This window comes from Lichenostomus cassidix, chromosome 2, assembly GCF_008360975.1.
Source record: "Lichenostomus cassidix isolate B80296 chromosome 2, HeHo_3.0, whole genome shotgun sequence".
Classification (NCBI taxonomy): domain Eukaryota; kingdom Metazoa; phylum Chordata; class Aves; order Passeriformes; family Meliphagidae; genus Lichenostomus; species Lichenostomus cassidix.
In genome coordinates this window covers 2,485,661-2,506,645 of record NC_139482.1, presented here as the reverse complement: position 1 = coordinate 2,506,645, position 20,985 = coordinate 2,485,661, and the positions used below count along the sequence as shown (strand labels likewise).

General features: G+C 38.2%; 1 protein-coding gene across 7 annotated transcripts in view; it reads left to right on the top strand.

Moving 5' to 3' along the window:
* NKTR (natural killer cell triggering receptor) overlaps positions 1 to 20,985 on the top strand; it is a 37,449-nt gene that overhangs the window by 3,097 nt on the left and 13,367 nt on the right. For 2 of the 7 annotated variants that reach the window (XM_085050131.1, XM_085050129.1), the window contains exons 3-10: positions 5,457 to 5,531; positions 7,461 to 7,568; positions 8,220 to 8,264; positions 9,967 to 10,054; positions 18,061 to 18,090; positions 18,953 to 19,098; positions 20,044 to 20,266; positions 20,832 to 20,981. In XM_085050131.1, coding sequence (XP_084906257.1) covers positions 5,457 to 5,531; positions 7,461 to 7,568; positions 8,220 to 8,264; positions 9,967 to 10,054; positions 18,061 to 18,090; positions 18,953 to 19,098; positions 20,044 to 20,266; positions 20,832 to 20,981 — 865 coding nt within the window. Of the gene's footprint in view, positions 1 to 5,456; positions 5,532 to 7,460; positions 7,569 to 8,219; positions 8,265 to 8,577; positions 8,606 to 9,966; positions 10,055 to 15,668; positions 18,091 to 18,952; positions 19,099 to 20,043; positions 20,267 to 20,828; positions 20,982 to 20,985 lie in introns of those variants that run through there. The other 5 variants (XM_085050130.1, XM_085050128.1, XM_085050132.1 and 2 more) reach the window with 4 other exon arrangements.

Sequence of the window (20,985 nt, the reverse complement as noted above, 5' to 3'; positions counted from 1 at the left end):
TAAATAATTCTGTCTTTACTCTGTGAGGCAAAATCTGTGTGAAGCTCCAGCCTTTCAGGTACCGTGATAATTGGAACAGATGTCCCACTAGGATGTCACAGATGCAGTCGGCTGCTGTAGCAGTTCCTGTGGCCATCCAAGATTTTTTTCCCACATCTCCCCTCCTCATCCACCCCACCCCCTGACTAGCTTTATCCATCACAAAGTTTGTTCAATTTATTCTTTTTTTGTTTCATTCTTATTCACCGAATAATTGTCTTTGTAATATTTTTTTTTCTTTTTTTTTCTCCTGTCTGCTGTTACTGTTCGACCCCTGGCTCACTGATTTGTTCCCCTTCAGTTTCTTTCATTCCTGGAGTATGTCCTTCCCTGTATCAGTTGGTCTAGTCTTTCCTTACTTCCCTCTTTCTAGTCACTTTTGACTGAAGTTTTTGTATATTTTGGGATTTCAGCTGTTAGGAATTTATGTGAAATGAGCTCCACTGCAGAAGTCATTGTTTTGTGCCTCCAGTAATAGACCCAGTGCTGCCTTATGGAGTTTTTGTTACCTTTCCTAAAGACAGAAACTGTTCTCAACTGGCTTCACGTTACCTTTAAGGCTTCAGAAGGGAAAAGTTGCAGATTGTCAGAAAACAGAGCAGCACTTTGGCTGTCCATGAACCCATGGGCAATGCAGTGTGGGACAACAGGAGCTAAGGGGGATCCCATCTGGAGAACCCCTGTTAGGGGTGATAAAATGGAGATTAGAAAGGACCTAGTTCAATAAAAACTGTAATCCAGTCATTGTGTAGAGTTGTGTGCAGGATGAAATACTCTGAAGACTCCCCTTGAGGTCTGGAACAAGTTGGCTGAGTAAATAGAAGACAAACTGATCAGCCTCTCCTGCCAGAAGGCAAAATGCTGTCTCTCATTTCCATATCTCTGGGAAACTCAGGGAATCTTTGTTGTGTGCAGTACTGAAATGAGTTTGGTTTTGTGGAGAGCATGGGAGAAGGGAATGGAGGGAACTCCAGGTGGTGTTTGTGGCAGATTGGGCTTAGTAGAGAGCTGGGGAAAGAAGTTTTATGGAGGTTTTCCTTGCAAAGAGTGCAAGTGAGGCAAGGAGGTGTTAACAAAGTGTTAATGTGTCAAAACTACAGATCCCTGCTCAGGGGAACGGAGCATCCATTCTTGAAACTCGGATTTAAATAAAATCTATTCTCGTTCCACAGTAAGCTTTTATTTCCTTGAAAACTGTGGCCACATTTCTACTTTGAAGCAGTTCTATAATCTATGTGCCATAGCGTTCACAGATTTAGGGATAAACAAATTAATAAAATTCAAATAGTGTCCTTTTAGTAAGCTGTTATTTAAACTTGTATGCAAATCTGTCTGAGCCTTTGGGCCCTTGGCAGCCATCCTGGGCTGTGCATCACTGTCTTAATGGTTGTAATCCCTGCTTTCTCCTTCAGCAGGATATTCCTGCTGATGGAGTGGGAAAAGTGCCTCGTGTTTGGTTTACTCTAAGAAACTGAGAAAAGATAAAATCCAATAGAGTTTTGAATAACCAGGTTTATCTTGGGAGCGTGTTGTTGAATTTGATACCTGGGTGGTCTAAACATAATAAAATGTAGCAAAGCAGTTCACACTAATTGGAAAGTAACTTGAGACAATGTATCTTTGGCTCCCAAGGGTTTTTTTTCCCCAGAAAGTGAAGCAGCTGAATTGGAGGATTTACCTTCAGAACAATAAACATTTCAATGCAGTGATTATTTTAATAAACTTTGCTAGCAGGAGCCCTTATTTCAGTATAGCACGGATATTCCTACCCTCAGTTTTTACCACATAATTTGAATCAAGTACTAGTTCTTCTTCAGCTGGAAAATTGTTAAGGAGTTCAAAAACAAAAGAACAAAAATTTCATCTTTTAGTTTGAAGACAGAGTTCTGAAATTGGATTATTTCTGATCATTTTGCCTTCTGGTTTCTCTAATTGGTACAGCTCATTAGCTGCAGAGAGCACTTTATCAAATTTCCAAACAGCTTAGACTTACATACAGCAAGTGATGCCTATATGAATGTACATATTTCTTTCACCACTTACTCTAATTCTTTAAAAAAAAGTTCAAAAACTGCTAGCAAATAATACTTTATCAAACTATTGTTTTAGAAATAATAGGCAAGTGAAATCCCAGCACTTTTTGCTTTAGCCTGGAATTGCAGGTTCATTTCTTGGCTAAAGCCAGCTGAGGACTCTGGGTAGGTTTGTGAGCAGCCTTTGCCTACTCAACTGGCTCTTTTTAGCAATTTTTGTTTGTTTTAATTTATTATTCAAATATTATGGTTAGTCACAGAGAGCTTGTTCCCTAATCAGATAACTTAACCTTTGCATCAGGGAAATGAAGCTGAAGAAAGCATTGGAAATTCTCTCTCTGCAGTGAAGGTGGATCATTTCAGAGAAGATGTGTCTAAATCTGAGGAAATTAGTAGCATCTCAAATGCTTTTTTTATCTGTGTTGTATCAGCATCTACCTCAGCTTTAAGTTTAAAATGAGATTTTCTTTTTTTTCTGAGGGAAGAGAAAGATTCGTAGGTTCTAATCATACATACTTTTATTATTCTTTTTCATTAACAGCTGTTATTTCATGCATCTTTGACCAAGGTGTGAAAACGTGTTTGATCTTTCTCTGGCACATTTAATTGCCTGTTTGTCAGTAGAAAATATAACCTTTCAGTGCTAATGGTATTCATGCAGCTGAAGTAAAATGCAGACAACTAACCCAGCAGATGGATACGCAGTGTGTGGTTTGTGTCTTAGGAGCAGACGGCAGCATTTGCTGTGGCTGGATCCAACTGGGTAAGCAGTGCTCCAGGTTTTATGGAGGAGAGAGCCCTTATCTTTTAAACTTTGGATGTTTATTTTTTGCATGTTGGATATGTGCATTACATTTGTAGGAATTTGTAGGGATTGAAGGGTGTGAAAAGACCGGGCTGGATGGGGCAACCTGATCTAGGGGAAGGTGTCCCTGCCCATGAAACTGGATGATTTAGGGTTCCTCCCAGCACGAATCATTCTGTGATTTTATGAGCACCTGACAGACTTTTTTTATTGGCAAAGCACTGGTGAAAAATACTGCTGAAACTGATAGCTTAGTTACAAATATCTTCTTCCATCTTCTGCCTTGTCGTCTGCAAGAACATGAGTTCTCCGGTGGAGCACAGAAGTAGTGGTGTCTGCTGCTTCAGGTGCTAAATGGGGTGGGTTTGTAAGCAGGGCTTGCAACCTGAATCCTTCTACACTTTGTGCCTCAGGGTAAAAGTCCCTTCTGGAGCCTGCAGGGACTAACTAACAGCCCTCAGTTATTTGGCAGCTCTCACCTTGGTGAAGCAGCAGCTGGGCTGGGGAGTAGAGTGGGGATAGTGACAGCGTTTTCCCTGGAAAGTGTTGTGTGTTATTTCACACAGTGAATGCAGGAGGAATCTTCTGTGAAGACAGAGAGAGTTGGGGCTGTTCAGCCTGGAGAAGAGAAGGCTCTGGGGAGACCTTACAGTCTCTTGCAGGATCTAGAGGGACCCCAAGAAAGCTAGAGAGGAGCTCATGTGGGGGTGGAGTAATGGGACAAGGAGGAGTGGTGTCAAACTGAAGGAGGGTAGGTTTAGACGAGCTGTTAGGAAGAAATTCCTCCCTGTGAGGATGGTGATGCCCTGGCTCAGGGTGCCCAGAGAGGCTGTGGCTGCCCCTGGATCCCTGGAAATTTCCAAGGCCAGGTTGGACAGGGCTTGGAGCAGCCTGGGACAGTGGAAGTTGTCCCTGCCTATGGCAGAGAATTGGAACTGCATGATCTTTAATGTCCCTTCCATCCCAAACCATTCTGTGATTCTCTTCTGTGATTCTGTAAAATCTGTATGTGGCTTTCTAAAGCACTTGGTTGCTGTTCTGCTTTTGCAGTAGAGGAATGGGAATGGGACTTGTGCTCTCCTGAGTTCCTGGGCTATACTGAAAATTGATAACTCTTCTACTAAACTTATTCTCTGTTGTGTTCTTTGTAGGAATCTTCAATCCTCACAGTTTAGAATGGTTCCTTCACCTCCAAATAGCAGTCATGTCACAGTGTTAGCTACAGAACTGCTGTTTGTTGGGGGATCTTTGAATATTCCCTATTTCTTCATTCTTTGGACATTCTCCCTAGCCATTTCTTTTAGATTTTTCCTGCTGTAGTCCTGAATGCTTAGAGAACATTCTTCTTGCAGTTAATGAGATGCAGACATTTCAACAGCTCAAGGCATCTTGAATTTTTATCTAAGAGTACAAAGTACTGATGGTTTTTTATTTCTTCCTGCCTGAACCAACAATTTACCATGTTATAATTGTATATTTTTGGACAAAGCCTGAAAACTGAATGCAGTTTTTTAGGAGCAGTTTTTCTTTGGTGACTAAGTATTGAATGAAATACATTTGAACTTTAATTTTTTCTTTCTTTAAAGGAAAGGAAACAGAGTTTATTCCTGGAGTAGTTACTTTGTAAAATGATGAAGTCTTACCAGTGTGCACCACTAGAGTGTAGTGCTCATTGACAGATTATTGTGTCCTTGTAATGTGCCCAAAAGTGTGGCTCTTATGGATTATTTCACAACTTGCAGAGATACCCATTTTTTCTTTATTAACTATATATTTTTAAAAGATTTCATATATTTGGGAGTGGTTTGGTTTGGGGGTTCTTTTTAGTACTGGATATCCCAATTTCATGGAAAATAAATTAAAAGATGCAAATCAGTTTTAGAATAGTTTTCTTTATATTCAGCCACTTTTCAGCAGTATTTTATTAGTTTTGGAAGGCACATAACACAACTACAACCAGTAGCAAAGAGGAAGTATTTGGTTCATAGTATCTGGCAAGTGGAGCATTAGTCCTGCCTGCCTTTCATCTTCCCTGTTTGGCTCATCTGGGTTTTTTTAAACTAAAGGATTTTAGGCCAAGAGTGCCAATGCATCTGCAATCCTCAGCACAATGTGGAACTAAGCCAGTTGGACTTCTCAGATAATGATCACAGGGAAAACTGTGGAAATGTGATTATTAATGTATTTGTATAAACATAGTAATTGGGGAGGGAATTGCTCCAGCTCTCTGAGGACCTGTATTTATGGGAAATCATTTTCAAAATGGAGAAGATCTGACATGATAAGCTATTTTAGTAAATCAGCTTGGCTGTCTGGGTTGAAATCACAATGGAATCACTAGGACTTCTGATATATTGGATGTAATGATATTGCTTAATGTTCTTTCTTTTTCAATTATGTTACTGGTTTTGCTACTTTTTTTAATATACACATACTTCGATGTTTTCTTATTCTGCTTGCTAAAAAAAAACTCCTCTCAGTAAATTACATTTTTAAAACACACAGCTTTATTTATATGCAGATTTTCTTATTCCAGACAGTTCTAAAACTCTAATTGTTATTTTTTAATTATTTTCTAGTTGGTCGAATTATGTTTCAGCTCTTCTCAGACATTTGTCCGAAGACTTGTAAAAACTTCCTTTGCTTGTGCTCGGGTATGTAGCTGATATTTCAGATTTTTATTGTTATTTACAGTTATTATTTATTTGTACAAGTACAAACCACAGCTGAATGCAAGGCCTGAGCCCACCTGAGGAGGTAAATTATAATGGAGAGGGGATGCTGTCCCATTCTAGACCATCTAGTCTACATAAAGCCATCCTCAAGCCAGGGTGTTTTTGGCAGGACAGATGGAGGAGGACAGGCTGATTGTGGCATTGCTGTCAGAAGTAGATTTGGCCCCTAGAAAGGTCCCTGTCTGCCCAGACAGAGAGAGGCTCCTGTTTTTAAATTCCAGCAGCTGGACTTGCAAACTGGCACTTGCAGATCTGCCCACCTATGGAATAAACCCAGGTCCATCTGCTGTGGTGCTTTGTCAGGAGCTTCCCTTCTAATCTCAAATAGGCACCACTTGGCCCTTAATTCAAAATGGGTCATGTTGAGCTGCTCCAGTTCAGGTGTTAACAGGGCAGGTGAGTTCTCTGCCATCCCATTTCCAAGTGATTTGCAGTGCGTGGAAAGAGCTGTTTAGGCAGGAGGGGTATAAGTAGATGGGGCTGAAAGACAGAGATTTTTCTTTTTCAGACAAAATTCATGCATGTTTAGAACAAAAAGAATAAGGCTGGTATTTGGCCTGGAACAAAAGAGAAGCTGAACCCATGGGCATTGCAGTGGTTGCTGTGGAAAGGTGTCTGAGCTTAGAAGTGCTGCAGCTCTTACCAGTGGAACAGCTGGTCTGTGTTTTACCTGACTGGGAAAAAGCTGGCAGTACTGCAGAGGGGAGTACAGAAAGGGACTGTGACTTCTGGCCATGGCCAAAGCTCCCATCTCAGTGCAGCAGCTCAGTTCCATGGTCAAATGCCATGCAGGATCCCATTCTCTAAGGGGATTATCCATAGCCCTGAGGGACATCCTGAAACATGAACAAAACTGCAGGCAGATATTCCATGGTATTGTTTGATGGGAGGTTTTCAGTGCTGTAGCAGAGAGAGGCATGTTTGGGGGGAAAGAGGAGTGTGTCCATCCCTGAAATAAATAGTTGTGCTTTTATAATTCATGTGGAAAACAAGAATGGGGTAGGAGGAGGTTTGGATTATGGGTGTGGAAAGTAGTAGAAAATAACTTGTATTCAGTGAGTGAAGGATGCTAAACAGCAATGCCCTGAGTGGGTTTTGTGCCACAAACTGCTGTTTGCCCTCATTCTGGTGGTGATGGGCTTGGAATGGCAAATTTGGGATGATTGAGCTGCCAGTTAATTTTGGGTGGCAGAGTAATAGATTGCAGAAGGGTAGTGTTGGATCTGGGTAATGAGAGTACCTGCATTTCTGAGAGTGCTACATGGTGCAGAATATTTGGTTAAATGTTCTCTAACCCAGTGTCAAATACCTGTTCCATAACCAGTGACGGGATGAAACTGAACACTGGGTTATTTGTCCTGTTATTTATCCCATTGATTTATGTTTTCATCACACAGCTTCTGATGTATGTAGGGATTATGTGGGATTTTAACTGTTGCACAGTGTATAATATTATTACAACCTGTTACCATTAATTGCTACGTTCTAACAATTCCCCTCTTCTGGGAAGCTCAAGTCGGTGTCTCTTGACCAGTATAAATCCTTCATGAACCTACAGTGTAGGACTTCAGCCCTCCCACTCATAGTGACCTCACCCACAAGCCCAGCACAGTTTTTCTTCTTGGGCAAGGGAAGGACATTTTTTTAAGAAACAATTTAATTTTCACCTCAGAGTCCCCTTGTAAAGATCCCCCTTCTGGATGGTGAAAAGGCATCAGATAGGAATGTGTTATCTTTTACAGTTTTGCTATTTTGATGGTTCCCACATCCATTAGAACTAGGGAGGGGAAACCCTTGGAATTTGTTCAGTGACAATATGTAGACTCTTTTTGTTTCACCTTCTTGCAGGTGAAAAAGGAATTGGCAAAACAACTGGAAAGAAGCTGTGCTACAAAGGCACCACATTCCATCGTGTGGTCAAAAACTTCATGATTCAGGGTGGGGACTTCAGCGAAGGTAAAATGGGCTTTTACAACTGAAAAGTTCTAAATGGGACAGAAATGTTATCATTTATGTGGTTATAATATATAACTTCAGAAAATACAATGAAAGTATAACATCGCCATAAAAATGTTTTATTTGCTGTCAAGTATAGCATAGCTCACCCATTTCTTTGTTAATTTTTAAAGTTCTGAAATGTTTCAACTCGTGTAGTATTTGTTTAGAAAAGTGTGTTAAAAAATCCTCACTGGAGGGTTTTATGATATTCCAGCCTATTAAAACAATTCCAATCCAGACTGTAACTTAATTGCTTTTCACTTCTGTGTCTGCTGTAGAGGCAACACTGGTGATGTTCTGTTGGTACAGAAATGTAACTATTTGAATAAGTTTAAACTAATAATAAAGCATTGAATGAAATAGAAGTGTTTTAAAAGTCTCCAAAAGGAGTTTTCTAGATTTTTTTGTTTCTTTCCCTGCAATAAATCTGTCCTGAAATACCTGTCCTTACCAAAATATCTGTTTTCACTGTTTCCTGAAATCCTGTGTCTGATCAAATGAACATGAAGAGGGAATATCCTCTGTTGAGAGTCAAGTATTGGTGGAATGTCATGCACAGCTTTAGTATAAATGAAACAAAAGTTTTAATTGCTGCTTTTTAATGTATAGGTAATGGAAAAGGAGGTGAATCTATTTATGGTGGCTATTTTAAAGGTAAGAGCAAGTATGTCTTTGCAGATTCTTTGTTCAGTTCTGAGATAAAGAAGTCTTGATTCCCAAACTACTTAATGAAAACAGGTCCACTCATAGATCACCTTTTGCATGAAACTAATGTTGCATGAGAATTCCTTTTATATGCATGACTTTCAGATAATTTTTTTTGTTAATATTTAACTTTAATTGACAATTAATTAAGGCTAACATTATTGGTTAAACATGACTTTCAGCATGGAGGCTAGGCAACTTTATTCATGAATAAACTCCTATCTTCCTGCCTAAAACTGTCAACATATTCTTTTGTTTATAGAGAATGTGGTCTTTTGCAAAATGAAAAGGTAAGAGACAAAAGCTCAGTAACACAAATTCAAACTCTGTTCCCTTCTCCCCTCCCTAGTAAATATATAGACAATTGCTAAGTCCCTTTGTAGATGGATATCTGTATTGCTTGGAAAAATGAAGAGTTCTGTGTCTAACCTTTCTGAGGGTTAATGAATTATTCTGAGAGAGAATTCGGGCATAATTCCAGCTCTAAACAGTGATTTCTTCTTTTATTCATGACCCTTTTCCTCCCCTTCCCTACTCCAGGTTTGTATGCTTAGGGTTCATTTCTGAAATAGTTTGACTTTTATTTATATGCTGCACAAGTCATTTTCCTTGCAAAGAATTGGTAAATAAATTTAAAATTTAAATTTAAAACTTACCTATTTTAAAAATCTGTTGGAAGGAAAATGGTGAGTTTATAAAGTATTTGTTGGAAGACATACAATTATTTCTTGAAAAAAGCAGGTGGTTACTGTGATATTCAAATGTTAAGACACTGCATATATTTATGTACAGCCCCTGGTTCTGTGTGTGTTGCAAGTTGCTCTTGTTAAATGCATGAAATTAAATTTCTCTTGAAAAAGAGACGTAGTTTGACATTGTAGTATTAAAGTTTTTAGTCAAGGAAAGCTTTGAATGGATCCATTTACTAAGAAGTTGCTCAGGGTTTGTTTCTCACGGTGAGTGCTAAATATGCAAGATTGTGTTTTGATATGTGATCTAAAAATTAATAGCTTTGCACACTCAAATTAGTATTTTTATCTTTGGAAATGACCTTGAGAAGATCTGGTTTTATATTGTGCTATACAACCAGAACTCCTCTTTAATTCACTGCGATATAAAATGTGTGTTCAGTTTAGTCTTAATGGATTTTATACTCAGATTCAGATATATAGGTTGTTTTTTCTTTTCCTTTTATGTTTTGAGAGTTCCAGTTTTGGCCATCTTTCAGTGTGCCACATCAGGAAAATAAATGGCTTTTTCTCCTGATTTTCCACCTGGAGTGTAAATAACAGTATCATGTATGTTCATTCTTGTTTTAGAATGTCAGCAATTCTGCCAACCTTGTTCTTACCCAAATAATGCTGAATTTAAATCCAAACGTTTATTGAAGACACTAATAGTGACTTTAACTATTTTTAATTAAAAATATTTGTACTATATCTGAATCATTTTCTTTAGGAAGCGATGCTTTGTCTCAAATTTAACTTTTTAAGAGACTCGTTTAAACCAGATTGTTGTTTTTTTTCTCCAACCCGTTCCCATTTCTCCAGCAGCAGCAGCATTTCTCCTTGTAGCATCCATAAGTTACTAAGAAAACAACCTGCCTCCCTTGCCAGGGAAAATCTGACAAACATATTTTTTCTTCAAACAGATGAAAACTTTATTCTCAAACATGACAGAGCGTTCCTTTTGTCAATGGCAAACCGAGGGAAACATACCAATGGTTCCCAATTTTTCATGTGAGTAGATGTGATCCCCCAGTCGAGCTTTTCTTACACAGAGAAGCGCTGTTCATGAGAAAGATGGTATTGCTAAATTATCCATATCCATGTTATCCACCTGATTGGAGCTAGGAGTGAGTGGGACCTGCAGCAGGAAACGTTAGAGATCACAACTTGCTGGTGGCATTCATTTGGATTAAAGCTGGTGCTCCATGCATGTTCCTCCCGTGTAGCTTTTTTCCCTAAAAATGTGGTTTATGTTCAGTTTTTAGTGGCCAGATTGTTTGGCTTTGTGTGTGCACCAACCAAATCTCAGCAGATTATCTGCAAATCACAGTGATGAGCATTGTATGCAAGGGGGAGTGAGATCTAGAGGTGCTTTGAATGGTTTTGCTCCTTTAAAAAATGATGGTTTATGATTTACTTTTGGGGGGTTATTTCGTTTGTTGTTTTTTTCAGGAGAGGAATGAGTGGAGTTGTTGTTTGTTGGGATTTTTTTATTTGATGATTATTATTACTAATTTTTTTTTGAGTGTTTGTTCCTGACATGCTTTCTGAGTATATACCCTGCATAATTCTGTTTACTTGTGCATATACCAACCACTTTGGTACCAACACTACATTAAATTATGTGCTAATAACCAGATTTTTCCTTCATTACCTTAAAAAAAATTCCATTCTAGTAACCATATTCTGCTAAATTATAGAAAACATATTTACTTTTACTCATAAGTAAAATACTCAGGTCTGATAATTGAGGGTTTCCTGGTTAAAGCAGGTGTATTTTAGGTGGAGTATCAGTATTTTTAAGCTTGCAATCTTTGTGATTATTCCTCTTGTTAACTCCCTTTTCAAAATTGCATCCTCTTAATGTTTACCAGTCTGTATTTGCAAAGAGCAGGTTGATAACTTTAGTCTGGAAATACTTCATGAAACAACACTGGGCTTTTCAAAAGTAAATTTCAGCATAGTTACTTAACTAGAAAAAGTATTTTTTTTCTTTGCCATCTTTCTTGGGGGATAAGAATGAATGGCGCTTCCCTGTCTTCAGTAAAGGAGTAAATTGTCCTCCAGAATTTTGCTTTTTTTTCTTTGCCTGAAAGAGATCTTCAGTATGATATGATGTAGTTCAGATAAGAAACATTTTTAGGTCTTTTCCTAAAAAATGTCCTAAAAATGGAAAATGCACAGGAACCTAAAAGAAAGTCTTTCACAGTTTTCACTGTTCAGACATTCCTTGGAGATAAAATTGTTTCAAAAGCTTGTTTTCTGCTCCCTTCAAAGGAAATTTTAGATGTTGTGCTTCATTACAGTAAATCTGAAAGGATATGTGTGCACATTAATATGGAAAACAGTCTGTCCAAATAAAATTCCATGGCTTAATAAGCTCTCTGAAGGCATTGCTTGATGATTTTTCACTTGATGACTTGCCTTTGGGTTCTCTTGCCATAATTTTCCATTTTTTAGCTTATCTGAACGTTAAACATGAAAACCTAATGATGTCACATCGGTCAAGCAGCTGTCATTTGAGGGCTCTAAAGTTTCTTTTCTCTCCTCCATTTGATTCCAAAGTCATCTTCTTTCCCTGATGCTTGGTAAGCTCAGATTGAACAATTAGATGTAAACACCTTGTCTCTCCCCACACACCAAAACAACCTAAGGTTGTGTTGGATACTAAATTATAATTAATACAGGACAAGAAATGAACATTCTTTAAATGCACTTCCATCAAATACAGAAGTGTTTTGAGAGATGCAGATTTCTTGGAAAATTCTGTTTTCTCATAAAATCACTGTAAAGAGAAGTGTGAGTTCATTGGGAATTGAGGCAGAGTAAGAGACCTAAAAATTTCCATGTGAACTGGATTCACCTCAGCTGCCTGCAGGAATCCAAACAGGTTTAGACTCCTGGGGTGTCCTCTGTGGCCTTTGGCTGCTGGGAGAGAAGGATGAGGATGCTCTGGAGCTCTTGCCTTTCCTGCCCCATGCAGGTTTCTGGGGTATCCTGTAATGTCTGAAAAGGCACTTTGGTGCCCTGGAGTCAGGGAAGAGAAGATTCCAAGTAGGAAACAGCTCCTAAAGGTTTTATCTAGGCAGTTTCTGCCTTTACTTTAAAATGCAGATTATTAAAGCAGTTAATCTTGCTGGGTGGCATTTGCCTGATTTCTTTAGGAAATATGCAGTGCATCTATACAGCTTTTCTTTAATAAGATATTTTCTTCTTTTAGTGATGCACTTTAAGCTGAAATTAAAATGTGGGTTTTTTGATACTCCCAGCAATGCTCAGTTTCTCTGTAGTTTATCATTAGGAAAAATGTTCTTCCAGTGTTTACCCTGAATCGTGTTTGAAAGGCAATCCTCAGTGGTAGCCTTCAGATTTTTTGTTTGTTTATATAGATTTAATTTCATTGATTAAATTTATAGTAAGGGAAATAGTTCACCTCCATCTGAGCTTCTTTAGACCTCTGCATTTGTTTTCATAGATCACTTCAGGTGTGAGAACTCTGCTTCTTTTAAACATCTAACGTAGCAGATAAGGAGTGCAAATAAGTGATTTTGGTATATATAACAATTTGTCCAAGTAGGGCTAAAATTATAGCAAGAAGCCTGACTATAACAGTTTTGTTAATTCATCAGAATTCCCACAGAAATGTGTTATTTGGAATAACGAGTCTTTACAGGAAATAATCAGGCTGCAAATGTCTCTCTGGCATATTGCACCAACAAACCAGGCACAAGAAGACTCTGCAATGCCTAAAAGCTGTTAAAAGTCGATTTAAAGTGGTCAGTTTTACTTGAAATAGAATCTCCAGACTCATCTTAATGTAAACAGACATCTGACCCATTCTAAAAAACAAGCTTTCTTTGATTTGTCAGGAATTTCTCTGGCATGAAAGCTCTTGAAGAATTTATAAGCAGCAATGAGCGCTGGGCATGGAAAGGGCAATGGAAGTGTTGTTAGGAAACTCCGGGGAAAAACATGGATAGAAATCAAAGCACTGGCAGAGAATGGCAAAGTGCAGGGATAGAAAGAGGAGTCAGAAGTGTGTCTGTGTAACATCAGAGGTGCTGTGTTTAGTGCTTGTGGACTCATTTTCCCCACTTTTTTTTTTTTTTCCCTGACTTGAATAGGAGCAGGGGTTGGGTGGGGAGGAGAATGTGTAGCTAAGGGAGGATTGTGTGTCTCCTGCACATGTGCTGTAAATAGGCCAGGTCTGTTCTCATGTGCCTGAGAAACATTTCCTGCTCTGGAGGAACACATCAGATTGCAGTCCAGCAGAAAGGATACAGAGACAATCCCTTTCGATTTGTGAAATACTGGAATTTCAATTTTCTTTGCCCAAAGGGATCTGTTTGTAGCAGTTCATTGCAGGCTTGTGTTGAAGAGACTTGTAAGGCACCAGGTTATAAATTGGCTATCTGTGTTTTCAGAGAACACCACTCTGATTTTTTTTTCCTGTGAATAACTTCCTTTAGAACCCTCAGTGATGTTGCAAGTGTTCTAAACACCATCTGGGTATGTTAATCCTTAGCTGTCCTGTTTCCATGTGGGTCCTGAGCTATGGAATCCCTAGGATGGGGCAGAGATTGACAGGAACCACTCCAGAATCATATTTTCTTTTTCTTTATCTCCAGTAGCTGCTCTGAATTGCTGCTGCAACATCAATAGTAGTTATGGGGGCAGCACATCTAGAGCACTGCAGCAATAGAGCTGATGGCTTCAGGGCTCTGATTTAGGGGAAGGTTGGGGATATTTGGGCTCTACCTGGACATCCCAGCTCAGTGGCTGTTACTCCTTTAGATGATGATCTGGAGTGCTCCCTTCTCAGTGGAGCTGATCTGGGAATATCTTGTCTCTTTAGAGCCACTCCACCATTCCTGTGGCCATTCCCAACCTGCCAGTGAGGAAAATCACAGTGCAAAATAGTGCAACTCCAGTGAAAATGAGGGAATAAAGTAACATTAATGAGACTCCTGATCCTCCCACCGGCTCAGCTCTGCTTCCATTGTCATACAAAATCTCTCAAACTACACTTTGTAGCAAACCAGAAGTGCCTATTCAGAAGGAAGAATAGGAACAACAAATAGGAAGCAAAACTAAGTAACCTCTTGGTTAAAAGAGGGAAGTTTTGTGTAATAATTATTTTTATGGCCTTGTTCTTTAGTTCTGTAGTTTGCTGAGGAATAAGCCCTTAACTGCAACCTAAAGAGGAGTCCTGGATGTGTTCCTTATCAGTGCAAATGCTTGGAGTTCTTGTCTCTGTGTTCCAAAGCTATTTAAAACTTGAGTCTGATTTCTCATTACTGACAGATTTATTTTTTTCCTTATTGAGGGCACTGCTGGTTTAATGTGTCTCTCAAGCTCTGCTTTCTTGCTCAGAACTAAATAGGGTTTTTTTGGTTTTAGAATGTTTTAACGTGTGATGCCATACCCAGTTCATAAATTGAAACAAAGGACCCACTTTGATCTGCTAAATGAAGGATAAAATAATTTGGGAGGACTCTTGTTTTGATTTTACAAATGATTTCTGAATGTTACCAGCTCATTAAAAGTAGTTTGTTATCATTCTGGTGTCCCAAACCAGGTAGTTTTCTAATCAACAGTTCATAATTTCCTTTTTTTACTGTGAATGAAATACCTTTGAGCTAATTATTGAACAGTTGATTAATACAAAAATGAAAAAACATCAAATGGAAGGGGCTGATGTTGCACTATCTTTGAGCATTTCTCACACAAGCAGGTCTCATTGGCTTGATCAAAAGTTTATGGAAATGTGAGAATCTTCCCAGGATACTTTTAGGTGTAATCAGTAACAGAAAGATCATTTCAGAACTTGACTATGCAGCGATAATTAATCACTAATAATTCATTGGTGTGGTGGGGGTTATGGAAAAGCTCAACTGGTAATGCAGTTTTAAAACATTGCTGCTCAGAATTACACCAGAGGACAAAGCCAGTATCAGCTGGTGCAGGTGTTTGGCTTTTTTGCACATGAAAAGTGGGTTTTTTTCTAAACTGAACAGAAGCAATCAGTGCACATATTTTCAAGAAAACACCTATTTTTCTCAGTTCTAGAAAAGCTTCATAGTTGGAGGAAGATATCAGCTAATTATGAAATGTCTGAAATTGTGAACTTCCTGGCTGTACACATTTCACTTGTGAATCCAAACTTTGTGTGCCAGGCTGGGAAGTTTCTGCCTAGGAATGGATTCAGCAGAGCTTTTGAATCCCTGTGTATCCACAAGCATGTGAATAAACCCACAGAAATTGGTTATTCATCTGCTTAAAGCTGGGCATTTTTTTTTACTGGATTGAGACTTAGAGGGGAGTGGGGGCTTCTCTTTCTAACTGTTTGTTTTTGCAGTAGTTTTGCAAGCAGGTTTTGTCTCGAGTTTTCTTTTTGTTTGTAAGGAGAACTTTAGTTTTCAAAGTACCTTGTATTCTAAAGAAAATTTAGAGCCCTCTTTTAGGCATCCTTGTTCTGCATACAACTTGATTAATATTAATTTTAAACTTGTATTTAATAAAACATAGACTCAGTTTTGTCTGAAAATGTATTACAATTTATTTCTGCCATTTTTGTGTAAAATTTACAGAAACAGTGTTACATCGTGCGCTCCAAAGGTAATGTCTCATTCCTCTAAGGCTGTGTCCTTTCCTTTTCTTTCTGTTTTTATCTTTCTTGTTTTTCTGATCATATTGTTATGTGCATTGAACCCTTTGTTAGGCCTGAGGTTCTTTGGGGGGGGTGGGTAAGAACGTGTTTTTATCAAAAAGATGATTTTCTCTTCAGCAGTATCTTAAACCAGTTTAAACCTGAGTGAAGAAAGGTATTTGTCCTTCTGTAAATAACTTGCTTAACAGTATCTATTATTAGGCAGATTTGGAATGGTTTAAATTATGAGAGCTCTATATAGAAATGTTCTAATAAAATATTATTTTGGGGGATGAACTCATCATGACTTTAGGTTTCCATAGTGCCAAGACAGGAGGTAGGTTTTCTGCTGGTTAAGTTCTGAAGCCACAGCAAATATTCAAGGATCGATGCAGAAAACCTTGAAATGTTCTTTTAAAAGTGCACCTTTGCAGAATAAATGTCAGGTCACAGCCCTAACCCTGAGGTGAGAAAACTTTCAAAAGCACAACAAGGATTTGAGGCTCTGCTTCCCACAGGAGGTTGTTCAGTCACCCAACTCCTTGTCGTGCATCTGAAAGGTTTCCCTTTGGGATAAATCTTCTCCTTGTGTTCTCCCTTGGTGAACAAGGAGAGAAATCCTGTCCATTTTATCTCTCAAACTTCCAGCTAGTGGGGAAACCTCTGCATGGGATTTACTGCACCACCCGTCCTTTCCTCTGCTCAGTAAGGACCAGTCTGAAGGAAATTCCTGCTTAGGTAATTTGCTTAATTAGTCTCAAATGCTGCTGCAGCATGGCAGGAGCACCTCCAGCCTCCCCAGCCCTGTGTTTGAGCCTATTGCTGTTCCAGCCAATTCTAAACACTAAAAGTCTTCAATACTATTGGTTTCATTGATGCAACCCACTTCTGGTTTTTTCACCCCTTTAAATCAGCTTTATAATTAAACCCACTTAAATGGTTTACTTAACAGCAGGTTGTTAATGCAGTTAACTCTTGCTTCAAGAACTTCAAAAGCTGTAAGGATTTTTCTCTTTGTAGCAATATGCTGTGTTAGCGAGGGGAAATCAAAGAGCACCCACCGCTACTGAGAAATTTAATGTTGTATTAATAGCATTTATTCCCCTGTGTTAACCCAAACAAGTTTTCTGTATTATTTAGTATTACAGAAGTGGAAGGTGTGGTTGACATTTGGAGCTTCAAAAAAAAAAAAAGAAATCAAGAGTGTAAACACTCCTGATTCACAGTTCCACCTTTTGGGATGTGTTCCAGCACTGCAGTGTTTTGTGACCTAATAGTTCAAAACTCCAGGGAAGAGAAATGCTTAAGAAGTAATATTTTATTCTAACAGTGAAAAACTGACTTCTTCATACCAGGTGTGTTATCATAAATTTAGAAAAATCGTCTGTGATTATTTATTTTGAGAGAGAGGAGTTCATTGGAAGAAGGCTTTAAAAGCAAAATAACGCTTGGGAGGAGAGAGGAAGAATGTTTTCACATATTAAAGTAACTTCAGGAGTGATTTCTGTTTTATTTCTCCCCCAGTATTTGAGCAAGTTCTGATGTTCTTTACTCAGTATTTCTGCACAGCAGGAATTGAGGCTCACTTGGAGAAGTAACTTTATTTTGGTTTTGGAAAAGGATTTGCTACCATTAGAATCCAAAAGATTTGTACAAAATGCAGTTGCATTTTCCATTCAGGCTCTATGTGAGAAGCTGAAAAATAAGGAGGAAGTACTTTTATCACAGAAGTGCAGTGTAGGTGGCACTTAATGTCTGCTGTTGATTTTGGGAAGCCTGTGAGTTTTTGAGCTGAAACATTTGATGATTTAAGACAGAAATATTGCTTTGTATTCCAAGTCAGGAGGCCAAGCAGGTAAATGGGGAGTGAGAAGAGGTGGGAGGTGAGGGGAAGCAGAGAATCTCACATATCATAACTTTTCTTTTTTTTTAAATCAACTCTCTTTAAAGTGACCTCTAAGAAGCTAACAAGCTCAGAAACATTTAAATCCCACTAGTTACCCGATATTTATCACCAAGTTGTATCTCCTCTGTGATTAAAAATCATAAAGTTACATTCAATGTGTATTTAAAGACACTTACATGGAAACTGTTTACTGCATGCTTAAAATGATACTTGGTACAGCTTTCAGTATGCACAGTTAGCTAAACTCCAAACAAATATTATGTAAAAGCTTAAGAAAGCCTGTGTGTATAATCTGTAATTTTAATTTGTTAATTCCATGTATTTAACTGCATTTTTTCACTATTTTTTTGTCTTACCTTCACCCCTTTTTTTTTTTTCTGTGTCATTGTCCTCTTTTACTTCATCTGAATCCCTGATTTTATTTTATTTTACCATCTTCCCATCTTGCTGTTTGTCCAACAGAACAACAAAACCTGCTCCTCATCTCGATGGGTAAGAATCCTTTCCAGTTTCTCACATGATTGCCAAAGTTTGAAGGTTTTAAGTCTTCACATGTTATATTGAAAATAGCCAACAATGGGGAAACAAATTGTTCATTCTGTGGAAGATTATACAATGAAAGAAGATGGAAAACAAAAGTTTTCAGTTCTATAAAACTTTCAAGTTGCAACTTATTTCCTAAAGCTGGACAAAAACTTGAATTGTCTTAAATCCTAGGATTATATTGTCTTAAACCCTAAGATTATTTCTTTAAAACTGCTTGCTGCTCTCAGCCCATAAATCAGGGAGTTGAATTGTCAAGTTTAATATATTTGAGCAGTCATCTCTTTTGGGGCATCTTTTTATCCCCAAAATTTATGGGGCAAATGGAAGAGGGAGAGAGAAATGTGGTACTTTAGAACAAAACCAAGGATTCCTTAATTTTAGCTGTCCCTGCACTGCCAGGGGGAAATTGTATCTTGGGTTTGTAGAAACCTATAAATTCTGCTGCTCTGGGGAAGACTTTGTCATGTTTATAGATGGACTCTTGATCTCTGTTGCACAAAACTGCAAAAATAGAAGGGTGGATTAGGAATTATGATCTGTTTACCCTGCCCTTGTGGAACAGAGGAGACTGCTTCAATTTGAGGGAAATACTTGATGTCAGAGTGGATCTTTGTTCCACATTGCATAAAATATTAGCATTGTTGTCAGCATTAAACTTAAAATAATTTTTAAAAAATCTTATTTAATGCATTAAGAGCTCAATGTTTCTATTCAGATTGATTTTTTTTTTTTAAATGTCAAATTAATTGGAAAATAATCACAGCCATTTATAAATGTTTAGCACTTTGTAAATATTTTCTTTCTGCAGTGTGCACGTTGTCTTTGGACTGGTTATTTCTGGGTTTGAAGTCATAGAACAAATAGAAAATCTCAAAACTGATACTGCCAGCAGGCCCTACGCAGACGTCAGAGTTATTGACTGCGGGGTGCTGGTTACCAGATCAGCTAAAGATGGTGAGTGCCAGCATTCCCAGAGTTAATCAGTGTTCATATTGGTCTCAGAGGGTATAAAAATTACACCAACAGCTAAAAATCATTATGGTAAAGGTCAAGAATCTTAATGAATTCTTGCGAGCTTTCAGACGTAAATCGTGGTGTCGGTGAGGAAGGCACAGCAAAGGAAAAGGTTTTCTGCCCTCAGCATTTGTACTCTGTTGGTGTTAGAGGTTGATATGACAAACTCAAAAAGAAATGAGAAGTTATTTTTCTGTGTGTGAAAGAGGGAGACACAAGTGTGCCTTTCCTGAAGTTGGATTTTGTGCACTTCCCAAAGGTTTGTTTTAAGACTGTGTAATGTTAACATAAGCAATCTACATAGTCAACTTTATTTCCGTTTCCATGAAGGTTCATAAGGAATAAATTACCTAAATATATGTGTGGACAGTCACTGTGAAATAGTGGAGTGTTGTAAGTTTGCATTTTCTACTTCATTTTTGACTTTCTTTAAGTATAATGTGGTTATTTGTGTCCTTTAGAGAAAGTCAAGAGGAGGCATAGTGTAAAGATATGAGGATGCAGAAAAAGAAAATTACAAAGTTTTAAAAATAAAAAGGTGCAACTGAGGCTGCAGCTGATTTATTCTTAAACTTGGTTTTGCAACCTGTGCATTGTTTCTCAAGGAAACTATTTGTGTATTAAAAATGGTCTTGGCCTATCTGTGTATTCTGTCTTTGCTGGAAAACATTTGTATCATACCAACATGGATTTAGAGTGGACAGAATTAAATGAATATCTCTTATGGTTTTTTAACGCAACTCATTGTGGAAAAGTTCACAGAGCTCCTCCAAAATGGTACATTTGTATATTTATACCTAAAAAAGTGTATATTTTGTGCTGTGTACATACATACACACACTGCACCCACATGTGCCCGGTGTAAATTGAAAATACCTGTTTCAGCTCTGGAGAAGAAGAAGAAGGTCTGTTCTGAGTCAGAAGCCTCAGAGTCCTCCTCCAGTGCATCCAGCTCTTCAGAATCCTCATCTGACAGTGAGGCTGAGAATGAAAGGAGCAGGAGGAGAAAGAGGAAAAGGAGAGCAAAAACCAAACAGTCCAGGAAACGAAGGAAGGAGGAGAGGAAGAAAGAGGATCCAAGGTGCAAGCGAACCTCAAGCCAAAGACGGTGACTGGGCTCTTACATTTTAAAATTTCAGTGAAATCTGGGAAATTCTGCTTTGTTTTCATGAAGTGCTCAAGTAGTGAATATGTAAATTCTTTTATTTAAGTTTGGGGTTTGATAGCTGATGTTATAAACAAAAATTATGTTACAAACAAGCAAAAATCCCTAAAGCTGAGCTTGTTGAGTCTTCCATGAAAGGATTCAAGATCCTTGTAGGCCAGAAGCAAGAGTGATGTTGAAATGGCTGAATCCCAGCATGTGAAAGTATTCAGGACTGAGCACACTCTCAGTAAAAGAGAGACTTTAGGCAAATTATAGAACTTTAATATATATTTGATTGTATTTTAAAAATACTTCATAACAAGCTATAAATGAAAAGCAGAATTATTTGCTGTAAAGCAAGAACTCAGCTTTCTCTCCAGTACTTCATTCAGCCAAACATGGGTTATTAAACACATATTGGTTGCTAAGTCAACTTTAAGTTTGATGCATCTCATCCTGGAATTCACTTAGAAAAGGGATTTTTCCAGCAAATTGTGATATCTCACCTTGCTCTTTCCCTTAGCAGCCTTTCTGACAAGAGTGATGTCACAGACAAAGTCGACCTTAGCACAAAGAGGGACAAACCTGTGGTACGTCCTGAAGAAATCCCCCCAGTGCCTGAAAATAGATTTTTGCTCAGAAGAGATGTGCCTGTTGTCAATGTAGAGCCTGAACCGTAA